Source organism: Bufo gargarizans, chromosome 5 (genome assembly GCF_014858855.1).
Source record: "Bufo gargarizans isolate SCDJY-AF-19 chromosome 5, ASM1485885v1, whole genome shotgun sequence".
NCBI classification, from domain to species: domain Eukaryota; kingdom Metazoa; phylum Chordata; class Amphibia; order Anura; family Bufonidae; genus Bufo; species Bufo gargarizans.
In genome coordinates, this window is record NC_058084.1 from 30238321 (window position 1) to 30262414 (window position 24094).

At 45.3% G+C, this 24094-nt stretch overlaps 1 protein-coding gene across 1 annotated transcript in view; it reads left to right on the forward strand.

Moving 5' to 3' along the window:
* The first annotated feature begins 33 nt into the window (after window positions 1–33).
* The window catches only part of INTS8 (integrator complex subunit 8), an 82504-nt gene continuing 58443 nt past the window's right edge, over window positions 34–24094 (forward strand). Inside the window, 11 exon segments of the mRNA XM_044293424.1 lie at window positions 34–101; window positions 4146–4334; window positions 10314–10488; window positions 12356–12496; window positions 14232–14303; window positions 15554–15605; window positions 17021–17203; window positions 19126–19233; window positions 19314–19466; window positions 20504–20601; window positions 23176–23317. Coding sequence (XP_044149359.1) covers window positions 4160–4334; window positions 10314–10488; window positions 12356–12496; window positions 14232–14303; window positions 15554–15605; window positions 17021–17203; window positions 19126–19233; window positions 19314–19466; window positions 20504–20601; window positions 23176–23317 — 1299 coding nt within the window. The 5' untranslated portion in view covers window positions 34–101; window positions 4146–4159.

Sequence of the window (24094 nt, forward strand, 5' to 3'; positions counted from 1 at the left end):
GCGCCGGTGTTGTGATCACGTGACCGCCGGTGACGTAGTTGAGAAGGCGACGCGCTGGCTTTATCAAGCCGCTGAACGTTTCGGTATATTGTCGGCAGGAGGTGAGTGGTCGGTGGATTGGTAGGGCGAGTTACAGGGGAGGCCCTGTCAGCTGTACAAGCGGCTCTCTGCATAGTCCAGCGCACCTGCTATTTCCCATTCATTGGGGCTCATGCAGGAAGCTGTCTGATGTATCTGGTGTATACACAATGCCGGAAAGTGAACTGACACCTGGAAAATGTAATCTGATTGACAGAGTATAAACTGCTGGTGGTGCTAGGTCAATGATCACACTACCAGGGTGGTGCCCCCTTTATTGTGGGCACATGATGAGGCAGCGGCACCTTAAAGGGGTTTCCTGGATTTTAATATTAGTGATTTATCTTCAGAATAGGTCATCAATATCAGATCGGCGGGGGTCCGACTCCCGGCACCACCACCACCGGTCAGCTGTATGAAGGGAGGTAGCGCGCCGTCCAGCAGCGAGAGAGAAGGGAGACTTTATGTGCTCACTGCATGTGCCTTCCCTTCATACAGCTGATCGGCGGGGGTGCCTGGTGTCTGACCCCCTCCGATCTGATATTGATCCTGAGGATAGGTCATCAATATTAAAAGCCCGGTCAACCCCTGTATCACTGGTTGGCATCTCCCCTTGTTGGGATACAGGCGGTCACTGTGGCCTGGTAACGCTCATACAGATACTGGATAACCTCCTGTGATTTGTCATTCCAGGCTCTTTCATCTTGGAGCCATAGTTAAAAGGAACCTGTCACCGGGATTTTGTGTATAGAGCTGAGGACATGGGTTGCTAGATGGCCGCTAGCACATCTGCAATACCCAGTTCCCATAGCTCTGTGTGCTTTTATTGTGTAAAAAAAGATTTGATACATATGCAAATTAACCTGAGATGAGTCAGAGCTTGAAAATATGACTCTTCTCTGGTCACACAAGTAAGATATGACTCTGTTAATGTTAATTTGCATATGTATCAAATCTTTTTTTACACAATAAAAGCACACAGAGCTATGGGGACTGGAAATTGCGGATGTGCTAGCAGCCCATGTCCTCAGCTCTATACACAAAATCCCGATGACAGGCTCCCTTTAAAGGGGTTGTGTCGCTGCAGCAAATTGAATTTATCATGTAGAGAAAGCTAATACAAGGCACTTACTAATGTATTGTGATTGTCCATATTGCTTCCTTTGCTGGCTGGATTCATTTTTTTTATTTTTTTTTTAAATCGCATCATACTCTGCTTGTTTCCATGGTTATGACCACCCTGCAATCCATGAGTGGTGGTGCTTGCACACTGTAGGAAAAAGCACTAGCCTATGTGAGCTCCCACGGACCGTCCACCAGAGAGGCTGGCACTTTTGTCTACAGTGTGCAAGCACGACCACCGCTGATGGATTGCAGGGTGGTCGTAACCATGGAAACAAGCAGCGTATAATGTGATAAAAAAATTAATCCAGACAATCGCAGCATATTAGTAAGTGCCTTGTATTAACTTTTTCTCTACATGATAAATGAAACTTGGTGACGTGAGACGACCCTTTTAAGCCAAGATGTTCCATCGCCTGTCACACACTGCCCGCCCTACACACTGTGCTCCTCAGGATAGGGCTCGGCGATTAATCAAATTAATTAGATTAATTCACCTTTTTAGTGTCTATATATATATATATATATATATATATATATATATATATATATATATATATATATAGCAGGTCTTTTCAGCCTCTGCCAACCATGACAGGATTAATGTCAGGGACTGAACAAAATACCCGCACATTCTGCGCCGATATGGCACTCCAAAAGAAAAAAAATCAATATTGTCGGTAGGGATGAGCGAATTGACTTTGGATGAAACATCCGAAGTCGATTTGCATAAAACTTTGTTCCAATACTGTACGGAGCAGGAGCAGTATTAGAATGTATTGGCTCCGATGAGCCAAAATTATTGCTTCGCGAAGTCTTGCAAGAAAAACCAGTACCAGTGGTACCTTGGAACCGAACCCAAGTTCGGGAAATGGTTTTGTACAGTGCAAATTAATTTATGAAGTTATTGCACAAACACTTTGGCTCATCGGAGCCAATACATTCTAATACTGTATGGAGCTCTGTACAGTATTAGAACAAGGTTTTATGCCAATCAACTTTGGATTTTTCATCCCTAGTTGTCAGGAACTAAAATGAAGAATTATTAAATGAAGAATTAATTTGAATAATCATCCAGCCCTACTGTGGGGAGCGCGTTGTGTAGCGCGGGCAGTGTGTGACAAGTGTGATCTTGGTGGAGCATCTTGGCTGAACAGCATGCATGCCACGGGATGATATTCAGCATCTGTATGATTATTACAGTGGCAGCAAGGGGAGATACCACCCAGTATTAATGTGACCCTGCCCCAACATGTACTCTGTTGCAGAACCCAAAACAAAGGGGGCAACACCCTGCTTGTGTGATCATTGATCAAGCACCACCAGCAGTTTATACTTTGACAGATGCATTTAATGGGTTATCCCATGATTAATGTGAAAAATGAAAATCAGACATATTAAAGTAGGGGAAGTCTCTTTCTATTCATCAAGAAGGATATTACAGACAATTACAAGGAGGAGTCCATAATGTGGCTCAAATACAAGCAATAAATCCGTAGTCATAGCATAGTTAAAATTAGCCTATAATCGGAGAGAAGTAGTGCAAGGCCTCGGGAGGTATAAATTATTGGGGTAGGTGTGGTGCGGAATTAGGGATGGGAAGGAGCCGGGGGGCTGTTAGATAAGAGAGGGAGTAGGCAGAGGGAGGACAATCTCTTACTAACAAAGTTAGAACCAGCCCTGTACCTCACATGGATCCAGAGATCTCCCCATTCATTGCTCTGCTAGATTTATATCAGGCTGACAGCTCAAGGGGAGGGTCTATTCTGCTGCAGATAAGGGGGCGTGTCCATTCTCTACCTATCACAGCTCAGGAGGCAGTTGAAGGATGAAACTGAGCATGTGCGGCCATCTCAGTGAGCAGGTCAAAGAAATAAGAAAAAAACAAACAGCAGGTGGCGCTATACAGATACATTTTATTAAATAAATCAGTAGCTATACTAAATGTTTAATTACATGCAATTACAAAAGATAAGACATAACTTTTATTCGTCAATATTAAAATATTGGACCCTTAGGTATGAATATAAATGAAAAAATACAGGCAGGGCCATCGCAATAGGGTCAACATTAGGGATATGACCCCATTGAATCCATCATAATCATATCTAGCTGCCTGTCCTGCTACCAAGGAGACCAGCGATATATAGATAGATTTTTTTTATTTGATTTTCTATTTTTTTCATTTATATTCATACTTAAGGGTCCAATATTTTAATATTGACGAATAAAAGTTATGTCTTAGAATTAATGGTTATCCTGTGAAGCATGTTTAATAATTGACCTAATTCTACTATATTCCCTTGAACAGGGTTACGTTCACTCTGTGAATGCAATTACAAAAGTATCCAGATCCAGGTGCTGGTTTGAAAACTGTGGAATATTTTTTGTGCAACAACCCCTTTTAAAGGGGTTTTCGTATCTCAGAGATTAGGAGAATATCGCTAGACTATGCCCCCATTGTCTTATAGGTGCTTGTCCCAGAGGTTGGACCAAGATATGCCCCCATTGTCTCAGATGGGAAGTTTTCCAGATCTTCTTTATTCATTTTCTGGTCGTGTAGAAAGTGGTGGAACTTTCCATTGTGTGATGATTACAAAGTGTGTTTCTGAGAGTGGAATATATATACACATTCTGGTAGTGATTATGTATTGAACTGGCACATAACCATTCACACCAATGTTCGTTAAGAGCGAACCCTATTAGAGTATGTGTGGATTTGCCATGTGGCTTTTACTGTGTTTCTGCACCAAATCCACACCAAAAGTGTTACTTGCTGATTTTTGTTGCGGATTTGATACGGATTTCCCCCAGATCTCACCCTTTCCCTTTCATACACCGCAGATCTATATTCACATAGAACATTTCTGCAGCGTGTGCATGAGATTTTGAAAACCTCATCTACTTAGCCGGTGTTGTGTTAAACATCCTTTATTTCTTGGTAGATATCACTGACCAAATGAAGAAGAAAAATGCAGCAAGTGAGAAGGTGCAGGCGAAGAAGATGAGTGCCGAGGCTGCAGACAGAGAGGCAGCCACTTCCAGCCGCCCTTGTACCCCTCCACAGACGTCCTGGTTTGAATTCTTGCTGGATGTCTCTTTGTTGGAGGCTCATCTACAGAAGGACTTCCCAGGTATTCCCTTTCACAGTGATTCTCCACAGCATTGCAAGAAAATTGTCTGAATCCACATCCAGTGCATGTAAATGTAACCTTAGCCAGGTGCAGGGCTATGTTCACATTTGGTCCCCGATGGCCCGATATCAGCTATAAAAATGTTGTTGTATTTGAGGTAGCTTATTTACCTCTGTGGTCAGCTTTAGGCCTCATGCACACAACCGTATCCGATTTGCGGTCTGCAAGTTGAAGATGTGATTTTTGTACCATCTGCATTTATTGAATTTTTATTTTGCAGACCCATTTTTTTTTTCAGTGGGTCTGTGGTTTTCATTTTGCAGAATATTCTTTTTGGGGAACTAACATACGGATGCGGAAAGCACATGGATGATCCATGCGCTTTCCGCACCCGTGTGTCTGTTCTACAAAAAGGTAGAACATGTCCTGTATTTGGCCGTAAAATGCTGACCACGGACCCATTGAACACAACGAGTCCGCAAAAATGCAGATGCAACGCAGATGGTATACGTAATTTGCAGTTCTGCAAATTGTGGAATGCAAAATACTGTACGTGCGCTCTTAGGGTGAGTTCGCACAGAATGGTCAAATCACAATTTTGAGCATATCAAAGCGAGACTGCACAAATCACAGTTTGACTATGAGAGTAGCACACAACATTTTTTTTCTTTCCGTGTCTGTTCCGTTTTTTTTGTTACCTTTTTTTGCGGACCGTTCATTCATTTTAATGGGTCCGCAAAAAAATAATAAAAGTAACTCTATGTGCATTCCATTTCTGTATGTCCGTTCCGCAAAATAATACAACATATCCTATTATTGTCCACATTACGGACAAGGATAGGACTGTTCTATTAGGGGCCCCGGCTGTTCCATTTTGCAAAATACGGAATGTACACGGACACCATCATCATATTTTTTGTGGATCCGTATTTTGCGGACTGCAAAATACATAGGGTCGTGTGCTTGAACCCTAATGGTCTTGTGGCTTTGTAGGTAAAATTGTGTAGTTCCTGGGAAATTTGCTGAAAGCTATGTGAAAATGACAGCTTTTTGGCTAGGTGCAGAAGCTGCTCTGTGTTCTGGTTGAGGTTGACCCCTGACCTCTGTAGGAGCAGGAACAGAGAGAGGTTAAAACACCCCCTTCCTCCACCATACACCAGTGTTTCCTGTCCCTACAGAGGGGAGGGCAGAGAAAGGTCTGCCTGTTTGCCAGGGAGATGAAGGAAAAAAAAATTCTTATTTTTACATGGCACATGGAACTCCGAGTGGTGAAGTGTTCCTTATCTGACTAAGTGTCGTCCCCCAGCTTGCCGGTGGTCTAGTACCAATGCTGAGCATGGGAGAGACGAGAGGGCTAGCTCTGGATGCTGCTCTCGGGGTTGCGTCCTCCTCCTTGCCCCTGTTGGGTTAAAGCTGGAGTGAGCGCCCGGCGTGCGATGCGTTTGGAGTACGCCACTTCCGACTTGGCCGAGAAGTGACGCGAGAGGCGGGTGCTGCGCGGCAGCAGGCTTTAAAAAAAAATGCCGGGGAGCATAGCGGTGTAGCCACATGTCGGATCTGATCTGTGGTCTGGATCAAGATGTCGGGTCCTGAGCCGTACTCCCCCAGAGAGCTTGATGCTCCAACTATGCCTTCTGTAAGTTCCCTGCGGGGATTGCTTATTATCCTGTGAGTTTTGTTTAATCACCATCTGGTTATTACGGGGCCACACAGTAATTTAAAGAGGCACAGAAGAAACAAAAAAAACTGCAAAGTGTATCTGCTGTTTCAAAAACGTACCGGGTGGTTACCCTAAAAAGATCTGCAGGATTGTATCTCTGTCCGGCAGGAACGTGTCTCTCTAAAGGACGAGTTCCGTTCCATGATTCAGGAGGAGGTCAAGGCTACATTATCCCAGAGGCCATAGTCTGACCAGGGACACTTACCTCCCAAAAGGCAAAAAATAATTCCACCCTCCTCTTCTGATTCCGAATGTATGGGTGATGATGCTTCCCCTTCCAGGCAGTGGGAGGAGGACCCCCTTTCAGAAGGAGAGATCACTGAGGGCAGTAAAAAATTTAACTTTGCCACTGATGATATGTCGGACCTCCTAAAAGCTGTAAGAGCCACCATGGGGGTGGAGGACGTTCAAAAACCTCACTCCATTCAGGAGGAGATGTTTGGGGGTCTAAGGGCAAAAAGAGCCAGAGTATTCCCAATTAACGAAAAACATTAAAGAGGTGATCTTAGAAGAATGGTCAGACTCTGAGAGGATGCTTGGGGTGTCCAGAGAATACAAGAACCGCCTGTTGTTTGAATCGGCAGAGTCTAAACTATTTGGCGAGATCCCCAAGATAGATGTACAAGTGGCAATAAAAAAAACCTTGTTGCCCTTCGAGGACGCATCACAATTGAGAGCCCATGGAGAGGAAAGCTGATAGATTATTACGCAAATCTTGGAAGGCGTCTATTTAATCTCAAATCTAACATTGCAAGTTAGAATCCCATTTGAGGAATAAGACCCCCAGGGAAGAAATAATAAACTCTATCCCTCTCCTTAAATCGGCTACGGCCTGTTTAGCGGATGCTTCCGCGGAGTCCATCAGATTTTCTGCCAAGGATGCAGGTCTTTCTAACGCAGGCACGTCGTGCCCTCTGGATGAAATTTTTGTCTGGGGACAAAACTTTGAAAATGAAGTTATGTTCTATCACTTTTTCAGGTGAATATGTCTTCGGCCCAGTCTTAGACAAGATCCTGGAAAAGTTCAGATCAAAAGAAGGGATTTCCAGAGGATAGACCTTTTTATAGGAGGAAACTCTCTTTCGTTCCAAGAGAGATCCTACAGAGGGAAAGGGAAGTCAGGCCGCTGGAGTTACCCCAAAGGAGGAAAAAAGAAAGGATTTCTCCTTAACCCCCAGAGTAAATTCAGCGAGAAACAATGACGCCAAAGTGGGGGGGGAGACTGAATAATTTTTTATTTGCCTGGGAAAAGATAACCTCAAACCCCTGGGCCCAGGAGGTAGTCAGAGTGAGCTACAAGCTAGAAGTCTCTTAAGTCCCTCCAAAGAGATTTTTTTATATCAAATTTGTTGGCAAAGTATCAAGGACCTCATAGGGCTAGGTGTCGTAATTCAGGTCCCAGTCTCAGAACAGGGCCAGGGATTTTACTACAGTCTCTTTCTGATAAAACAAAAAAAGAAGGAAGGATCATTCCGTATGATCATAAACCTGAGATTCCTCAACAAGTACATTGGCTACAGGAAACTCAGGATGGGATCCCTGATTTCCCCTAATAAAAAAGAACGCATGGATGTGTATTGTGGACTTAAAAGACGCATACTATCACATCCCGATCCACCACAACTCTCAAAATTTCTAAGATTTGCCATCAAAGACCAGCATGGCAACACTTTGCCATTTTCAATTTACGGTTCTTCCGTTTGGAATTTCCTCGGCTCCCAGAATAGTCACAAAATTGGTGATGGAGATGGTCGCATTCTTGAGACAGAAGGAGCTGAATCTGATTCCCTATCTAGACTATTTCCTACTAGTGGGTGATACGGTAGATCAATTACTAACAGATCTAGACACATTTTTATCCACTCTAGATGAGCTGGGCTGGATCGTCAATCCTCAGAAATCCTGTCTACATCCATCGACCAGAGTACGGTTCCTGGGTGTCATCCTGGACTTGCAGTCACAGGCCACTTTCCTGCCCACAGACAAGATTTAGGCTTTGGGGGGAAATATTACCTTCAAGAGGAAGAGAGTCTGCTCTGTGAGAGACGCTATGAGTTTGCTGGGAACATTGTCGGCCTGTATCCCATCAGTAATATGGAGCCATCTGCATTCCATTCCATGCAGTCCTGGATTCTGGACATCTGGGACAAACAGAAGTCGCTTGATCGCAAGGCTCACATTCCAGCCTATGTAAAGACCTCCTTAAATGGTGGAAGGTGAGCAGCAATCTCTCACAGGGAGTGGCCTGAAGGAAGTCTCCGTATGTCCAGATCAAGACCGATGCCAGCCAGTCGGGCTGGGGTGTAAAAATTGGGGACTTCTATTACCTAAGGTTCCTGGGCCCTTTCGGTAAGCCGCCAATTCTCAAACTTCAGGGAGCTGAGTGCAGTGTGGGAAGCTTTAAAGGTGGCGGAAGAGACCCTTCAGAATCACCACCTGAGGATACTGTCGGACAGGAGGCACAAAATCGAAGAAGCTCCTAGACCTTTCAAACAGGATATTTCACTGGGCGGAAAGGAACATGAGGTCTGTCTCAGCGAGTTACCTCAAAGGGGCTCTCAATCAGTAAGCGGACCACCTCAGCTGTCACACATTGGACCAAACAGAATGGTTCCTAAATCCAGAAGTCTTCAAGATGATAGTAGAGAGATGGGGGGACACCAGACATAGACTTATTTGCATCAAAAGACAGCAAAAAAGTGAACAGATGCTGTTCGCTGGATCCCAGGGGCAATCCTTGGGACGCATTTGCCACGACATGGTACTGGAACCTGTGTTATGCATTCCCTCTAATACCAATTATTCCGAGAGCAATTCAGAAAATCCTACAAGAGAATTTGACTATAATCCTGGTGACCCCCTTCTGGACAAAAAGGAGTTGGTTCTCCTCCCTTAAAAAGACTCTTAGGCCTCTTTCACACGGGCGTCATGTTTTTTGCCTGGATAAGAGCCGGGTGCGTTGCGGGAAAATGCGCAATTTTTCCGCGCGAGTGCAAAACATTGTCATGCGTTTTGCACTCGCGTGAGAAAAATCGCGCATGTTTGGTACCCAAACCCGAACTTCTTCACAGAAGTTCGGGCTTGGGATTGATGTTCAATCACATGGTCCATCACCATGGTGATGGAGCATGTGATCTGACGTCATCAAAGGTCCTTTAGCCCAAGCCCACAGCTAGCAAAAAACAGACCGGGAACGAACTACGCGAACAAGAGGATAAGGTGAGTTAACTTTTTTATTTTTTTTAACCCTTCCAGCACTATTATACTATGCATTCTGTAGTCAGAATGCTATTATTTTCCCTTATAACCATGTTATAAGGGAAAATAATACAGTGAATAGACTGTCACCTAGAACCCATGCGTGAAAATCGCACCGCATCCGCACTTGCTTGCGGATGCTTGCGATTTTCACGCAGCCCCATTCACTTCTATGGGGCCTGCGTTGCGTGAAAAACGCACAAAATAGAGCATGCTGCGATTTTCACGCAACGCATAAGTGATGCGTGAAAATCACCGCTCATGTGAACAGCCCCATAGAAATGAATGGGTCCGGATTCAGTGCGGGTGCAATGCGTTCAACTCGCGCATCGCACAGGCGCGGAATATTCGCTCGTGTGAAAGGGGCCTTAATCTCCCAGCCATGGTCTCTCCCACTCAGGAAAGACCTTCTACATCAAGGGCCGATCCTATATCCCCATCCAGAATTCTTAAAGCGAACAGCCTGGATCCTGAGGTCGAAATACTGAGGCGTCAAGGACTTTCAGATAAGGTCATAGTTACTCTCAAGGCCAGTAGGAAAAAGGTAACATTGGCCATATAACTGAAAATCTGGAAGAGGTTCTGCTCTTGGGCAGGGGAATTTTCTCCTAACCTAGTTAGTTCAAAGATTTAACAAATCTTAGATTTTCTCCGGCAGGGCCTAGAGTTAGGTCTTAAGCCATCTACTCTAAATGTACAGGTATCGGCACTCAGCTGTTTCTTTGATGTGGACTTAGCAAGCCACGGGTGGATGAGAAGATGCATGAGAGCGGCAGCAAGACTGAGACCCACACTAAAATCTTGCAATCCTTCCTGGAACCTTAATACCGTTTTAAATAATTTTGGAAAGCACTGATGTATGGTGGAGGAAGGGGGTGTTTTAACCTTTCTCTGTTCCTGCCCCTACAGAGGTCAGGGGTCAATCTCCTTGTGGCCGTCATGGTGATCTCATGAAAACCGAATTACCGGTAAGTCAAATTCTGATTTTTCTGTCTCAGCAGATCCTCCTCCCGTTCAGCTGATCATCCAGTTCCTGGAGCAGGCCTCTAAACCCACTGTGAATGAACAGAACCAGGTGCAGCCTCCTACTGACAACAAGAGAAATCGTACCCTCAAGCTATTGGCTTTAAAAGTAGCCGCTCACTTAAAATGGGATTTAGAGCTGCTTGAGAAGTGGTAGGTGCACATGCAGAAGATCTAACCAGCCCTTTCTTATTATAGATGTTCTTGATAAAAAGGCTGACAGTGTCTCATTACACTCACTGTTCAATGACCCATTCCCATATATCTGAGAAAGATGGGTGTCCTAGTGCACAGCCCCATGTTTTGTTATAGACTTCATACAGAAGACAAAGATTTGTTACGCGCTGTAAAACGCCCTACGCCCCAAGAAGTACAGGAGCTTCTTTTGGGGCGCATTGTCGCGCGTTCCCGCACATAGACCTAGCGGGAATGCACGACAATGGGCGTTTGCTTGTTTCCTCGGCACGTATGTAAACGCCCGATAAGCACGCTTGTAAACAGCGCTTTTCGGGTACGCTTATGTGTGAACCTGTGTCAGTTGGAGAGTCATGTAACACAGCTGAGGATCAGAAGGGACTGGATAACGCACAGGCACCAGTTAAAAGATTTACCTTCAATACAGCTTATATCCTGTACCTTTCTAATCAGCCAGAAAATAAGAACTTGTGGGAGTGCTTCATTTAGCAAATATGAAGTATAGTTACAGCCCTATGCACACAGCATGAGAATGGACTGCTAAGCCTATGGCCTCTAGGTGCCATCGTATGGTGCCTCTTTACTGTATTACAGGGAAAATTTCCATTACAAACAATGGCTTCTGAGGAAAATAATTCCATACTGCGCAAAGACTCAACTACAACTTGTCTCTTAAAAACAAGCCTACATATTACATAGTCGGGGGGGAAATAAAGAAGTTATAGCTCTTGGAAGGCGATGATAAAAAAAAAAAAAAAGAAACATTTACTCCTTAAAGAGGTTGTCCGGGTTCAGAGCTGAACCCGGATGTATCCCCTTCTTCACCCAGGCAGCCCCTCTGAGTGGAGTATCTCCTTGCCCTGCTCGATGCAGCTGTTTTTGTTTATATGTTTACACTGCTAGGCGGAGGCTTCCGCCCAGCAGTGAGCCCGGTGATGTCACCAGTACTAATGGGCAGGCTTTAGCGCCGCCCTGAGCTGTTTAGCAGGCTAGGGCAGTACTAAAGCCCGCCCATTAGTGCCGATGACATCACCGGGCTCACTGCTAGGCGGAAGCCTCCGTCTAGCATTCCCATACAGAGACTCGGTACGCAGGGGTGCACCACCAATGAGGCGAGGTGAGGCGTTTTGCCTCAGGCAGCACCAGGTGGGGATAAGAGGGGAGCAGCGGAAGTAGGAGTATATGTTTCTGCAGTATAGTATTGGGAAGCACAGTATGTGGCGCTGGTATTACCCTGTATGTTTTGTAGCTCTGTATGTAATGTTTTCCAAGTATGTCTTTAACAGTAGGGCTGGAATGAAGGAGTTAGGTTAAGAAATTGACATTGGTGGGGGGGTTGGGGCACCGTTTCAGTTTTCACCTCAGGCAGCAGAAAGGCTAGGTAAACTCCCCCCCCCCCCCCCCCCTCCCCCCTTCCCGAATCTGCTGAAGAAGCCCTTGTCCTGCTCCGATGCTCCACTCAGAGGGGCTGCCTGGGTGAAGAAGGGGTTATGTCCAGGTTCAGCTCTAGACAACCCCTTCAAGGCCCAAAACAGGCTGGTCTCTAAGGGGTTAAAGGGACGTGTCGGTGTACGAATTTGAGAAGGCCTTAAAAGCTGAACAATTCTTTGGCTGGAAGTTGGAGGTTTTGACACTTTGCAGGAGGCTCAGTGGATGAGCTGCACATGAAGATCCCAGAGACGGTTCTGTAGTGTATCATCTAATTTAATATATAACCTTTTAGATAATAGAATATTCCTACCCGTAACACTGATAAATAATGTAATATCTAATCGTATACATGTTGTTAAAGTTTGCCTCTTTCCGCCCTTTCTACGCCTATTAGTTTATCTGTTCCTGTCCTCAATATGCTGCTGAATGAGTTACTGTGTGTGAGCAAAGTGCCGCCTGGAACAAAGCATGTAGACCTGGACCTCGCAAGCCTGCCGCCAACCACAGCCATGGCTGTCATGCTGTACAACAGATGGTAAAGATTTTAATATGTTATTTTTATTTTAAGGCTAGAGATATTGGTATGGATGGCAGCCATCCCCGAGCTTTAAAGGGAACCTGTCATCAACTTTATGCTGATCTCAGCGGTGTGTCACTGATCAGCTAAAAGTAAGCGATTGACGAGAACCAGCATCATAAACATTGCAGCCCAGGCTTGAAAAGAGTCAAATCTACCTGAGAAGAGTCCTGGTTATTATAATCTCCTGCTCTCTCACCATCTGCTGATGATTGGCAGTTCTCTCCTAGAGAGAAAGGGAGAAAACTAGGTAGAAGACTGTCAGCCATCAGCAGGTGGGCAGGAGAGCAGGAGATCATGAATAACCAGGACTCTTCTCAGGTGGCCGTGACTCTTTTCCAGGCCCGGTCTGCAATGATTGTGATGTTGGTTCTCGGCAACCACTTTCTTTTACTGCCGTTAGTATGGACACCATAAAGTTGATGACAGGTTCCCTTTAATGAATTTTCCAGACATACTCTCCCACCCAGCCTGACAGCGTGCAGTTGCGCCTCTCCATACCCAATGTCCGGTTGGTTCTGGAGCATATGCCTGGAAAACCCCCTTTAAACTAACACTGTCGCTCATCTCTCATCAATATTTGCAATGAGTGACTGGATACACACAGTCCCACAGAGAGGTCTGGTTGTTGACCCTGCACACTAGATAGCAAAACTTCTTGATGGGCTTGCCTGGTAGGGGCGCCATAATGCATAATATAAAGAACACTGGCAGGGAGGTGTCATTAGTCGCCCTTCCTCATTTTCTCAATTTCCTAACTCCTTCCAAAAGTGGCTTGTATATAAAAACAATTAAGCAAGTTATAATCATGGGGAGCAGCTGCCGTCTTCTTACTGGTGCTGGAGCAGAATCGCCGATTGCACGCACAAGCGACTCATTCAGATGCCCAGATCTCCTGGTTCTTGGGAGTATGTCGCCCACTGGGAGTGTTCCCACAGTAATTAATGGGATTGCAGCGCGACTCTGTTTGCTGCTGTCCCAACAATGAGTCTCAAAAAATCTAATTCTGAATCTTTTGCGACTTGTGTGTTGGGGTCGTAGCAAACATGGGAGCCGTTCTGCAATCCCCTTCAGCTGTCCCCTTGAGGGTTTGTCTCGTAAAGGCTTCTTTAGCCCGGTCCCCTCACCTGTTCTCTACAGGGGAAGCCATGTCTGGAAAAACCTTTCCCCTGCAGGTGAAATGTAGTTTAGCCCCGTTCACATCTCTGAATGTGCCAGAATAGCCTGCCGGATCTCCCAGACCTGGTGTTGCCAGATCCCCTCATTCCCTGACAAATGCCCATTGACTGCACTGGGGTCCGCAGTGTTCTGACGTTTTTGCCAGATCGCCGCCGGACTCTTTGCAGGCAATGGGTATTTGGCGGTGAAGTAGAGGATCCGGCCGGCCGGCTGCTCTGTGCCAGTACAGCCTGCTGTATCTCCAAACTGAGATTTGACTGGGGTCCATTACATGCTGGCTATTTCTTCTTAATGGCTGAACATCTATTGCTTTGGCTGGTGCGTCTCCAATCTGGTTGATAGGCATCCGAAGCTTAACAAATGGTTGTGTGGTCAATGCGGAGGGAGCCGAGCCAGAACTTATTCGTTATGAAGTCCGGCTGTTTTCACGCGTTTATAACATTACCCTATACCCATAAGATGTGTACTGGCAGCAGTCTGTATCTGACGAGACATTATATGTTTTCTCCTACAGGGCTATCAGGACCATTGTGCAGAGCAGCTTTCCTGTGAAGCCCATTAAACAGGGTCCACTACAGCCCAATGTGTAAGTGACAGGTGATCTAACCTCTGTTATAAGGCTGGGAACATGTGGCCAAAGCAGCACTTGCCTTACCTTCAGCAGGAAAAAATATGGGCACAGCATGCAATTTTTTCCAGGTCAATCATATTAAATTGGTAGATGGCGATACGGTTTTTACAGGAAAAACTGTGATTAATCATGTTTCAGCTATAAGGTACCATTTTTTTTAAAAGCAACACAGAAGCAGCGTGTAAATCCACTTTGCAAATTCTCACGTCAGGTTTGTATTTGTTAGTGCCATGTGCATTGGCTTGTGCTACCTAGGCCCCTTTCACACAAGCAAGTTTTCTATACGGGTGCAATGGGTGAATTGACCGCATAGCACCCGCACTGAATCCTGACACATTCATTTCTATGGGTCTGTGCACATGAGCGTTGATTTTTCACTCCTCGTCTTGAGCATGCTCTATATTCAGCATTTTCCACGCAGCCCTGGTCCCATTTATGAGGCTTCCATGAAAAACGTAGATGCAAAGCGTTTTTCTCTGATGGTTGATAGATGTTTTTGTAATTCTTCATTTTTTTTTTCCACGAGTGTGAAAAATGCATCAAAACTGATTGCACCCGCGCAGAAAAACTGAACCACTGAACGCAGACAACACTGACTGCACTCGTGTGCAAAACCTTGCGTTTTTTCCCTGAACAGATCCGGACACAATCCATGTCGTTCATGTGAAAGGGGTCTTACAGTCACTGTGATGAGCACTATGGGGGTTGTGTTTGAGCTGCCCGTATAAACTGTTTTCCACCCATGAGCCGAAAACCTTTTAGGCTGGATACATACATTTTAGTTTCTTTGCTCATTTGTTGTTTTTCTGCCACAGATATCCATTCTCCCCCCCCCTCTGCTTCAAAAACTGCAAGTGTTCATGTGTGTGTTACCTTTTTTGGCGTTTATTTAATTTTTTTTCTCTTTTAAAGTGAGAACATACTTTACTTTAAAAATAAATAAAAATGACTAGCCCCAAAAATCTGCTTACAGTAGAACTCACTTTGTTAGGCTACTTTCACACTTGCGGAAGAGTGATCCGGCAAGCAGTTCCATCGCCGGAACTGCCTGCCGGATCCGTCAAAACGTATGCCAGCTGATGGCATTTGTAAGACTAATCCTATATGGTAAAAAAGGAGGCAAAATAATCTTTGAACGGATAGGGGCTGATGAACAATTTGTAACTTAAAGGCACTTTTTTAAAAATGTATGTTTGTTTTGACAGAATGAATCAAATGCAACAAGAAAAAGAGCTGACTGAAAATATCCTGAAAGTGGTATGTGCATTGCGCTGCTTCCAGGGTAGATTACAATTCAGTCGTACAAACACTGTCCCAATAAGGGCACGAGCACACAGTGCGGTTGTGACGTCTGCAACCACAGCATGACTGCCCCATGTGGTCGTACCTTAAAGGTGCTGCCTCCAATCACCCGATTAACGGTCAAACACTTGTTTTCTCGCTTGTATCATTGGGGGACACAGAAGACCATGGGTATAGCTGCTGCCACTAGGAGGAGACACTAAGAAAAAAAAAAAAGGGTTAGCTCCTCCTCTCAGCTATACACCTCCTGCAGACACTGAGCTAATCCGTTTTAGCTTAGTGTCCGTAGGAGGCAGACGTTTTTTCCTTTTTCCTGTTTTTCCCACACTTGAGATGGGGGAGACCAGCTGGTCTTTTGGGAGTTATGTGCACACAAAGAGCAGGTACCACAGCAAAAATTGCCATTAGGGATACTACTCCTAAGCCAATTGCTATTTTTGATAGTCTGGAACCTGCTATTAGCTGCTCCCCCCCCCCCCCCCTCCCGCTCCATGTTCATTCCGTTTCCGTATGTCCGTATCACAGAAAAAATAGAACATGACCTATTATTGTCCGTATTACGAACAAAACAAGGATAGAGACTGTTCTATTAAGGGCCAGCTGTTCCATTCCGCAAAATATGGAATGCACACAGACATCATCCGTATTTTTTGTGGATACGTGTTTTGCGGACCAGAAAATACATACGGTCGTGTGCATGAGCCCTTATAAAAGAATCCTTTCCTTGTCCATAATGTAGACAATAATAGGACATGTTCTATTTTTTTGCGGAACGGACATATGAATGGTTCCGCATACGGTCCGCAAAAAGAAACAGAATGGACACAGAAATAAAATATGTCCGTGTGCATGTGCTCTAATGCAGTATACAATGTTACTCACGTGAGGGACTAAAGGGGTTGTCCCATCTCAGCCTATTCATGGCTGAGCTTGGAATAACACACAGTAAGTACTAGTCCGGGTGGCGGAATTACGGAAGCTTCCAGCGCTGCACTGCTTCCATAACTCACAGCAGAGAATGGAAGCTACGCAGAGAGCGCGGCACAGCAGGCTGTGCAGACGGCGCTGCAGTAACCCCGTTCACTACACAATGGAAGGAGCTGTGTAGGTCCAGCGCGGCGCATCTGCAATACGACTGATCAGCGAGGTGCCGTGCCCCTGCCAATCAGATATCGATGTCCTATCCTGCCAACAGGCCATCAATATGAAAGTATCGGAAAATCCCTTTTAAAGGGCCTCCATACAATTAAGAGACCTGCTGAAGAACGGACGCACTGCTTGTCATGTATCTTGACTAGCCTAGGGTTATATTGAGCCGTCACTAATGCCTTCATTATGTGCTGACTAAGTTTTCTTTCTTTTCTCTGCAGCTGAAGGAACAGGCCGAGGACTCTGTGACTGTGCTGGAGGAAGCCATTAAACTGAAGAGAGCCTTCTATGTTCACACTATGAGGACCTTGGACCTACTGGCAGCAGAACCTGGTGTTGTGAATGGCGAAACGGAGAATTCCACTGCCGGGTTAATGATCAGTTCTGAGGAAGTCCAGTGCCAGGTAGTGAGGATTTGCACTTCTTTTGCGTTTTTGTTTTCATTTTTAAATTGGCAGGAAAATTCAGTGAAAACCTAACGTGTGTACTGACAGTTTACAGCAATCTTTGAGGCACATCCCCACTTTCCCTTCTAATAGTCAGAAAACATTAGACCCCGTCCCCTCTGAATTGCTCTTTAGCTTTACAGAATATTTATTCCTACGTACTCGTGCTTGAGATTGCTTATTTTATTGAACTTGCCATGGACTGAAGCTTTCTTGGGGTGTTCACACACGTGCTTTCTCTCGATTGCTATGAGTTTAGATGTTTCACATGTGAACAGAACATAGAGCTTTAGGCTGCTGATTGTAAAGACTGTTCCCTGACCGAGCGGGGAGCAGCAACGCAGCTTCCCTACTAACCATCATGTGGGAACGAGAGGACACGTCCCGTTTTCGTTGGGCGGTTAGAATTCCCCTTGAATGAAACGGCATCCAAGCCACAGCTCCAAACTCCTGCAATGGCAGTTACAGGAAAATGAAATCTGTGACTCCCATTGTGTTAGCATGTGGTGGCAGTGTGCTGCTCTGTACAGACTTTTCCCTCATCACAGTCATGTGAGTTGGGGAGACAGCGAGGGGACTTGGGACCCAGGTTCTGCTGATAGGATAAGTTATAAATGTGTTTTGTGGAAAAACTCTTTAAGAGCTCATGCAGATGGCCGTAAGTGTTTTGCGGTCCACAAATCGCGGATCTGCAAAAGTGGACCCCGGCCAAGTGCATGCCGCCATTTTTAAACTTCTGTAGAAATGTGCTATCCGCAACAAGAATAAGACATGTTCTATCTTTTTTACGGGGCTGTGGAATGGACATACGGATGCGGACAGCACACTGGGAAAATAATGGGTCTGCATCCGATCTGCAAAAAATGTGGAATGAAACTGCGTTCATGTGCCTGAGCCCTAACACGAACGCGATGGGATCTGCAGGTGCACAGCCCTGGAATTTTTTATTTTTTGGGGGGCTTGTGAAAAAAAATTTGGGATGGCATTTTTATTTATTTTTTCACACCCAAAGCACAATGTAAGGGACTAAAAATGTCAGGAAGCAAAACGCCAAATAAAGAAGCACTATGGGGGTCATTTACTATTCTGAAATACGCCTAACCGTTGCGCGCTATCTGCGAGTTCACCCCACTCACGGCAAGTCTAAAATCGTGGGCGCGGCCTGGAAGTGGACAGGCCGGCAGGCCCTTCTCATTCATCATTTTCTACGCCTGCTTTAGGAGTAGAAAATGATCTAAATGTAAGCCAGCTCGGAAGCCGTCTTACATTTAGAACTGGCGCCGGATGTGCCGAAGGTATGGGCAGGCCGGCGCCTCTTAATAACTTTGGCGGATCCACTGCCAGCACAGGGCCTTTATTAGGACCGGCGTCTAAAACGCCAGTATTAATAAATGTGCCCCTATGTTTGTAGGGCAATTTAGATTTTACGGTTTATATTGAAAAAAAAAACACAATGCAGAACATTGCATTTTTGTTAAAGACAATATGACGCCCCCGAAAAAAATGGAATATACAATTTTAAGTTTGTCTCTTGTTTCCCTGTTTCTGTCTGTAGCCTCTTTTACAAAAAAAAAATACATAAACCCCATACATAAATGGCAATCGGGTCAAATGGAGTCCAAAGTTATAGCTTTTGGACTCCTAGTTGCCTCATTGAAGTGAATGGATCTGCTGACTGATACATTTGAATACTGTTTTCGGATAGTCAGAACTATTTGTACCCCTCAGCCTACCCACACCGCACTTTTCCTGTTTTGCCGATTTAAAAGCAATACGTTAGGAGAGAGTGTGTTCCACTTGGAGACACGACGTGTGCAGGAATAGAACAGATGATTAGTTTTGTCCATTATACTGTAATGAATTTTCTTCCTGTTTTGCAGGTTTGTTACGACCTTGGGACCTTTTACTTCCAGCAAGGACCGACAAACCCTGTGAATTATGAAAAGGCTAGAGATCACGTCTTTAACACCAAACAACTGGTTGCAAAGGTAGTTATAATGCTGCCTTTTTGTCCTCGCAAGTAAACTCTTGCCATGTCTGACCTGTTACCCATTTTCTTACTCCTCAGATCGGCGGCGTTTCTGATCACTACTCTATTGATGAGAAGAGACTGGCCGGTTATTGCCAAGCTTGCAGCGTTCTCGTCCCTTCAAATGCGTCTGCTGTGCAGTCGACAACATACAGTCAGATCCATAGGTTCATGAAGGCTGGAAACTACCAGGTATGAGCGATTTCTTTTCCCCCACCTGACATGCTCACATTTCTCATAAAGGGAATGTATCTCATGCAATGTATTCACTGTTATGGCAGTGGGTGTGGAACCACTGCATGAACCAGCAGACTTGTCTTTGGGCTAAACCTAAGGGTGTTATCCCCTATACAGGGATCTGGATTATGCTGCAGGGAAGCCACCAGGCCACTACCTCCTGGGGATCAGAGACGCCAGTGCAGAGCACCAAGGGATCAGACAAACCTGTAGTCATTGACAGGCCGAGGTCAAGGCTGGAGGAGTAGAGCAATACAATAGTCAGTCTGAGGTCAGGTTCGGTAGCAAAGGATCAATGAGGAGGTCATACACAGGTTAGGTCAGACAGCAGAGGGTCAGAATCCGGAGATCAGGCAGAGGTTGGTACACGGGCAGGCAAACGGATACAGCAAACCTTCTAGGAAACCTACTGCTCAGGAACCTTCCCATAGGCGCTGAGAAGCTGAACTGGTACCATAGTTTTGCACAGACCCCCGGATGCTTTTTCCATGATCGATGATCACGGGCATTTAACCCCTTAGATGCTGTGGTCCATTGTGACCACGGCATCTGGTGTTGAAATCCCGAGACCAACTGGAAAAAATTATATTTAGCCTAAGATGAGTAGAATGCAATAATTAACAAAACAATGCCCCCCAAAGGTGTCTATAGCCTTAAAATATGCAGTATTGACCTTTTGATGTGATGCTCTATTCGCAGTGATTATACACAGTGGTGACATACAGCTGTTTTGTACATAGTAGGAGAAATTGATGACTGCATAGATGCAATAAGATATATATTCTGAAGCTCCTGCCAAAATGATTTTTAACATGGGCCACAATTTTATTTTGCTTTGGTAATTGGGAAACACTTCATGATCCCTTTCCGTGTGACTGATGTAAATGTCTCCCAGTATTTCTTTTCCTGGCAGTAATGTGCTTTTGCAAATGTTTAGCTTGATTCCTCTGTGATAAATGTGTAATGTATTTGATGTCCTTTTCTTTCTCAAGGGAATATTGAATATCTTCTATGATGATATCGGTGGTCATCTCCCAGACCAATTCAGACAGTCCGTGCTGAGAGAGCTCTTCCAAAGACTGCAGCAAGGGTAGGTACCATGTGTGCTCTATGATTGAGGCTAGACTTAGAGGGTATTCCCATCTTAGACAATGGGGGCATATCGCTAGGATATGCCCCCATTGTCTGATAGGTGCAGGTCCCACCGCTGGGACCTGCACCTATATCGAGAACAGAGCAGGGAGCGCTGTGGCTGGAGGACCCCAGATTTCTTGGGGTCCGTCCACCACCAAGCGCTAATCCCCGCCTCTCCCATAGAAGTGAAGGAGAGCACACTGTGCATGCGCGGCCCATGCTCCCATTCATTTCTATGGTGCAGAAATCAGCCCTTCTGTCCTGTGGAAGGAAAGACAGTTTAGTTATTACTTACCCCTCTGTCGCGTTGTCTCCTCCACAGTGCTGACACAGGCTGGGGGCTCTTCCTCTCTGGTCTTTACTATTATGTAACTCAATGGGAAAAGAGGGACACACATCCGTTCAGGGCATGAGAGGAAGAGCCTGCAGCCGTGTGAGTGCCGCGGAGTCGGCAGCCCAACAGAGGGATAAGTGCTAACTAAACTATCTTTCTTCCACGAGACAGAAAAGGGGCTAATTTCCTAAAAAGTCTGAAGAACCCCTTAATACAAGGACTGGACCAGCAATGTTGCTCAACAAGAATGGTTTATTGGTGACATGTGGATATATAAATAATAATTCCCAGTTATACAGTTGTAAGAAAAAGTATGTGAACCCTTTGGAATGATATGGATTTCTGCACAAATTGGTCATAAAATGTGATCTGATCTTCATCTAAGTCACAACAATAGACAATCACAGTCTGCTTAACTAATAACACACAAAGAATTAAATGTTACCATGTTTTTATTGAACACACCATGTAAACATTCACAGTGCAGGTGGAAAAAGTATGTGAACCCTTGGATTTAATAACTGGTTGAACCTCCTTTGGCAGCAATAACTTCAACCAAACGTTTCCTGTAGTTGCAGATCAGACGAGCACAACGGTCAGGAGTAATTCTTGACCATTCCTCTTTACAGAACTGTTTCAGTTCAGCAATATTCTTGGGATGTCTGGTGTGAATCGCTTTCTTGAGGTCATGCCACAGCATCTCAATCGGGTTGAGGTCAGGACTCTGACTGGGCCACTCCAGAAGGCGTATTTTCTTCTGTTTAAGCCATTCTGTTGTTGATTTACTTCTATGCTTTGGGTCATTGTCCTGTTGCAACACCCATCTTCTGTTGAGCTTCAGCTGGTGGACAGATGGCCTCAAGTTCTCCTGCAAATTCTCTTGATAAACTTGTGAATTCATTTTTCCTTCAATGACAGCAATCTGTCCAGGCCCTGATGCAGCAAAGCAGCCCCAAACCATGATGCCCCCACCACCATACTTCACAGTTGGGATGAGGTTTTGAGGTTTGTGTACTGTGCCTCTTTTTCTCCACACATAGTGTTGTGTGTTTCTTCCAAACAACTCTGGTTTCATCTGTCCACAGAATATTTTGCCAGTACTGCTGTGGAACATCCAGGTGCTCTTGTGCAAACTGTAAACGTGCAGCAATGTTTTGGTTTTTTTTAGACAGCAGTGGCTTCCTCTGTGGTATCCTCCCATGAAATCCATTCTTGTTTAGTGTTTTACGTATCGTAGATTCGCTAACAGGGATGTTAGCATATGACAGAGACTTTTGTAAGTCTTTAGCTGACACTGTAGGATTCTTCTTCACCTCATTGAGCAGTCTGCGCTGTGCTCTTGCAGTCATCTTTACAGGATGGCCACTCCTAGGGAGAGTAGCAGCAGTGCTGAACCTTCTCCATGTATAGACAATTTGTCTTACCGTGGACTGATGAGCAGCAAGGCTTTTGGAGATATTTTTATAACCTTTTCCAGCTTTATGCAAGTCAACAATTCTTACTCGTAGGTCTTCTGAGAGCTCTTTTGTGCAAGGCATCATTCACATCAGGCAATGCTTCTTGTGAAAAGCAAACCCAGAACTGGTGTGCCTTTTTTGTTTTTTTTATAGGGCAGGGCAGCTGTAACCAACACCTCCAATCTCATCTCATTGATTGGACTCCAGTTGGCTGACACCTCACTCCAATTAGCTCTTGGAGATGTCATTAGTCTAGGGGTTCACGGTTCACATACTTTTTCTTGCAACTGTACATTCTTTGTAACTAGTCACATCAGTCCCTGTTACCCGTATGGGCTAACAACCTGACCTTCAGTCTCTGGCCCTAGTGTATAAATATGTCTATTCCATAGGTTAATTGGCTTCATAAGATATAATGCAGGAAACCTCTCTGGACGTCCATCGCTTTATGTAGCCCAGATCTCTGACAGATTTCAGTTCATATTCTAGATATACTTGTCGTCATCTTCTATGAGAAGTGCACCCCACTAGAAACCATTTGTAAATGCAATTTCGGACGGTATAAAGCAGGGATGGCCAACCTGCGGCTCTCCAGCTGTTTTAAAACGACAGTTCCCACTATGCCCTGCTGTAGGCAGCCTGGGCATGCTGGGAGTTGTAGTTTTGAAACAGCTGGAGAGCCGCAGGCTAGCCATCCCTGGTATAAAGTATAATAACTTTGTCTTTAATTTCTCCACAGAAATGATGCTCTGACTGACGTCTGCTATAAAATCTGTGCTTGTAACACAGTCCGTGACGTTCTCCGGGGTCGGAGCGTCACTGTCCAGTTTCACCAGCTCTTCATGAAGCCCAGCAAAGAAAAAATAGATTATCTTCTTGAGGTATCACAGTGCTTGTAATCATACTGGTCATGTTACTGGTGCAAAATCATAGGGTAGAAACCGTCTAGTCTGGTGCACTGACTGTATTGAAGGGGCTTGGGCTCTGAAACATCAGCTAGCGTCAGAGGGGGAAACTTATCAAAACTGATGTAAAGGAAAACTGTCTTAGTTGTTCATAGCAACCAATCAAAGGTTTTTTTGTTTGTTTTTATTGATACCGTAGGCCACAAAGTCTTGCAGGGAGGTCCATAAAACATGCAAGTGGCAATGCAATGTAAACATCCATGTTCCACAGTGCCAGTGTTCCATGATATTTCCCTACCCGTAAAATTTCCCTACCCTCGTCACCTCCTGTTGTGACGCGGCCGCACTGGACATGGCGTTCCCAGCTTTGGAAGAAGGTGTGCCATGCAGGCGCACAACGACAGAGTAGGGAAATTTCGCACCAGAGTTGGGGAGAAGGGGCCACCTTACCTCTCAGCTGGCTCCAGATGATCGGACAACCGCGCTTGCGCAGTGAGTGGTAGGGAGATTTAACAGAACAAATGGCCATCAGATCTCCCTACCCCCACACTGTGCAGGTGCGGTGATCAGATGGATGTTCGGTATAAGAGATCTCCCTGTCCGTTGGTGCGCGCGCGCGGTGTATCCCGACGGGAGTAATTTTCCCTACCCTCTAACCGCTGGTGGGGCTCCCGGCGCATGCGCAGTGTCGGCCAGTGTCCAGCTGAGAGGTAAGGCGCAAGCGCATTAGGTGGCCCCTTCTCCCCAACTCTG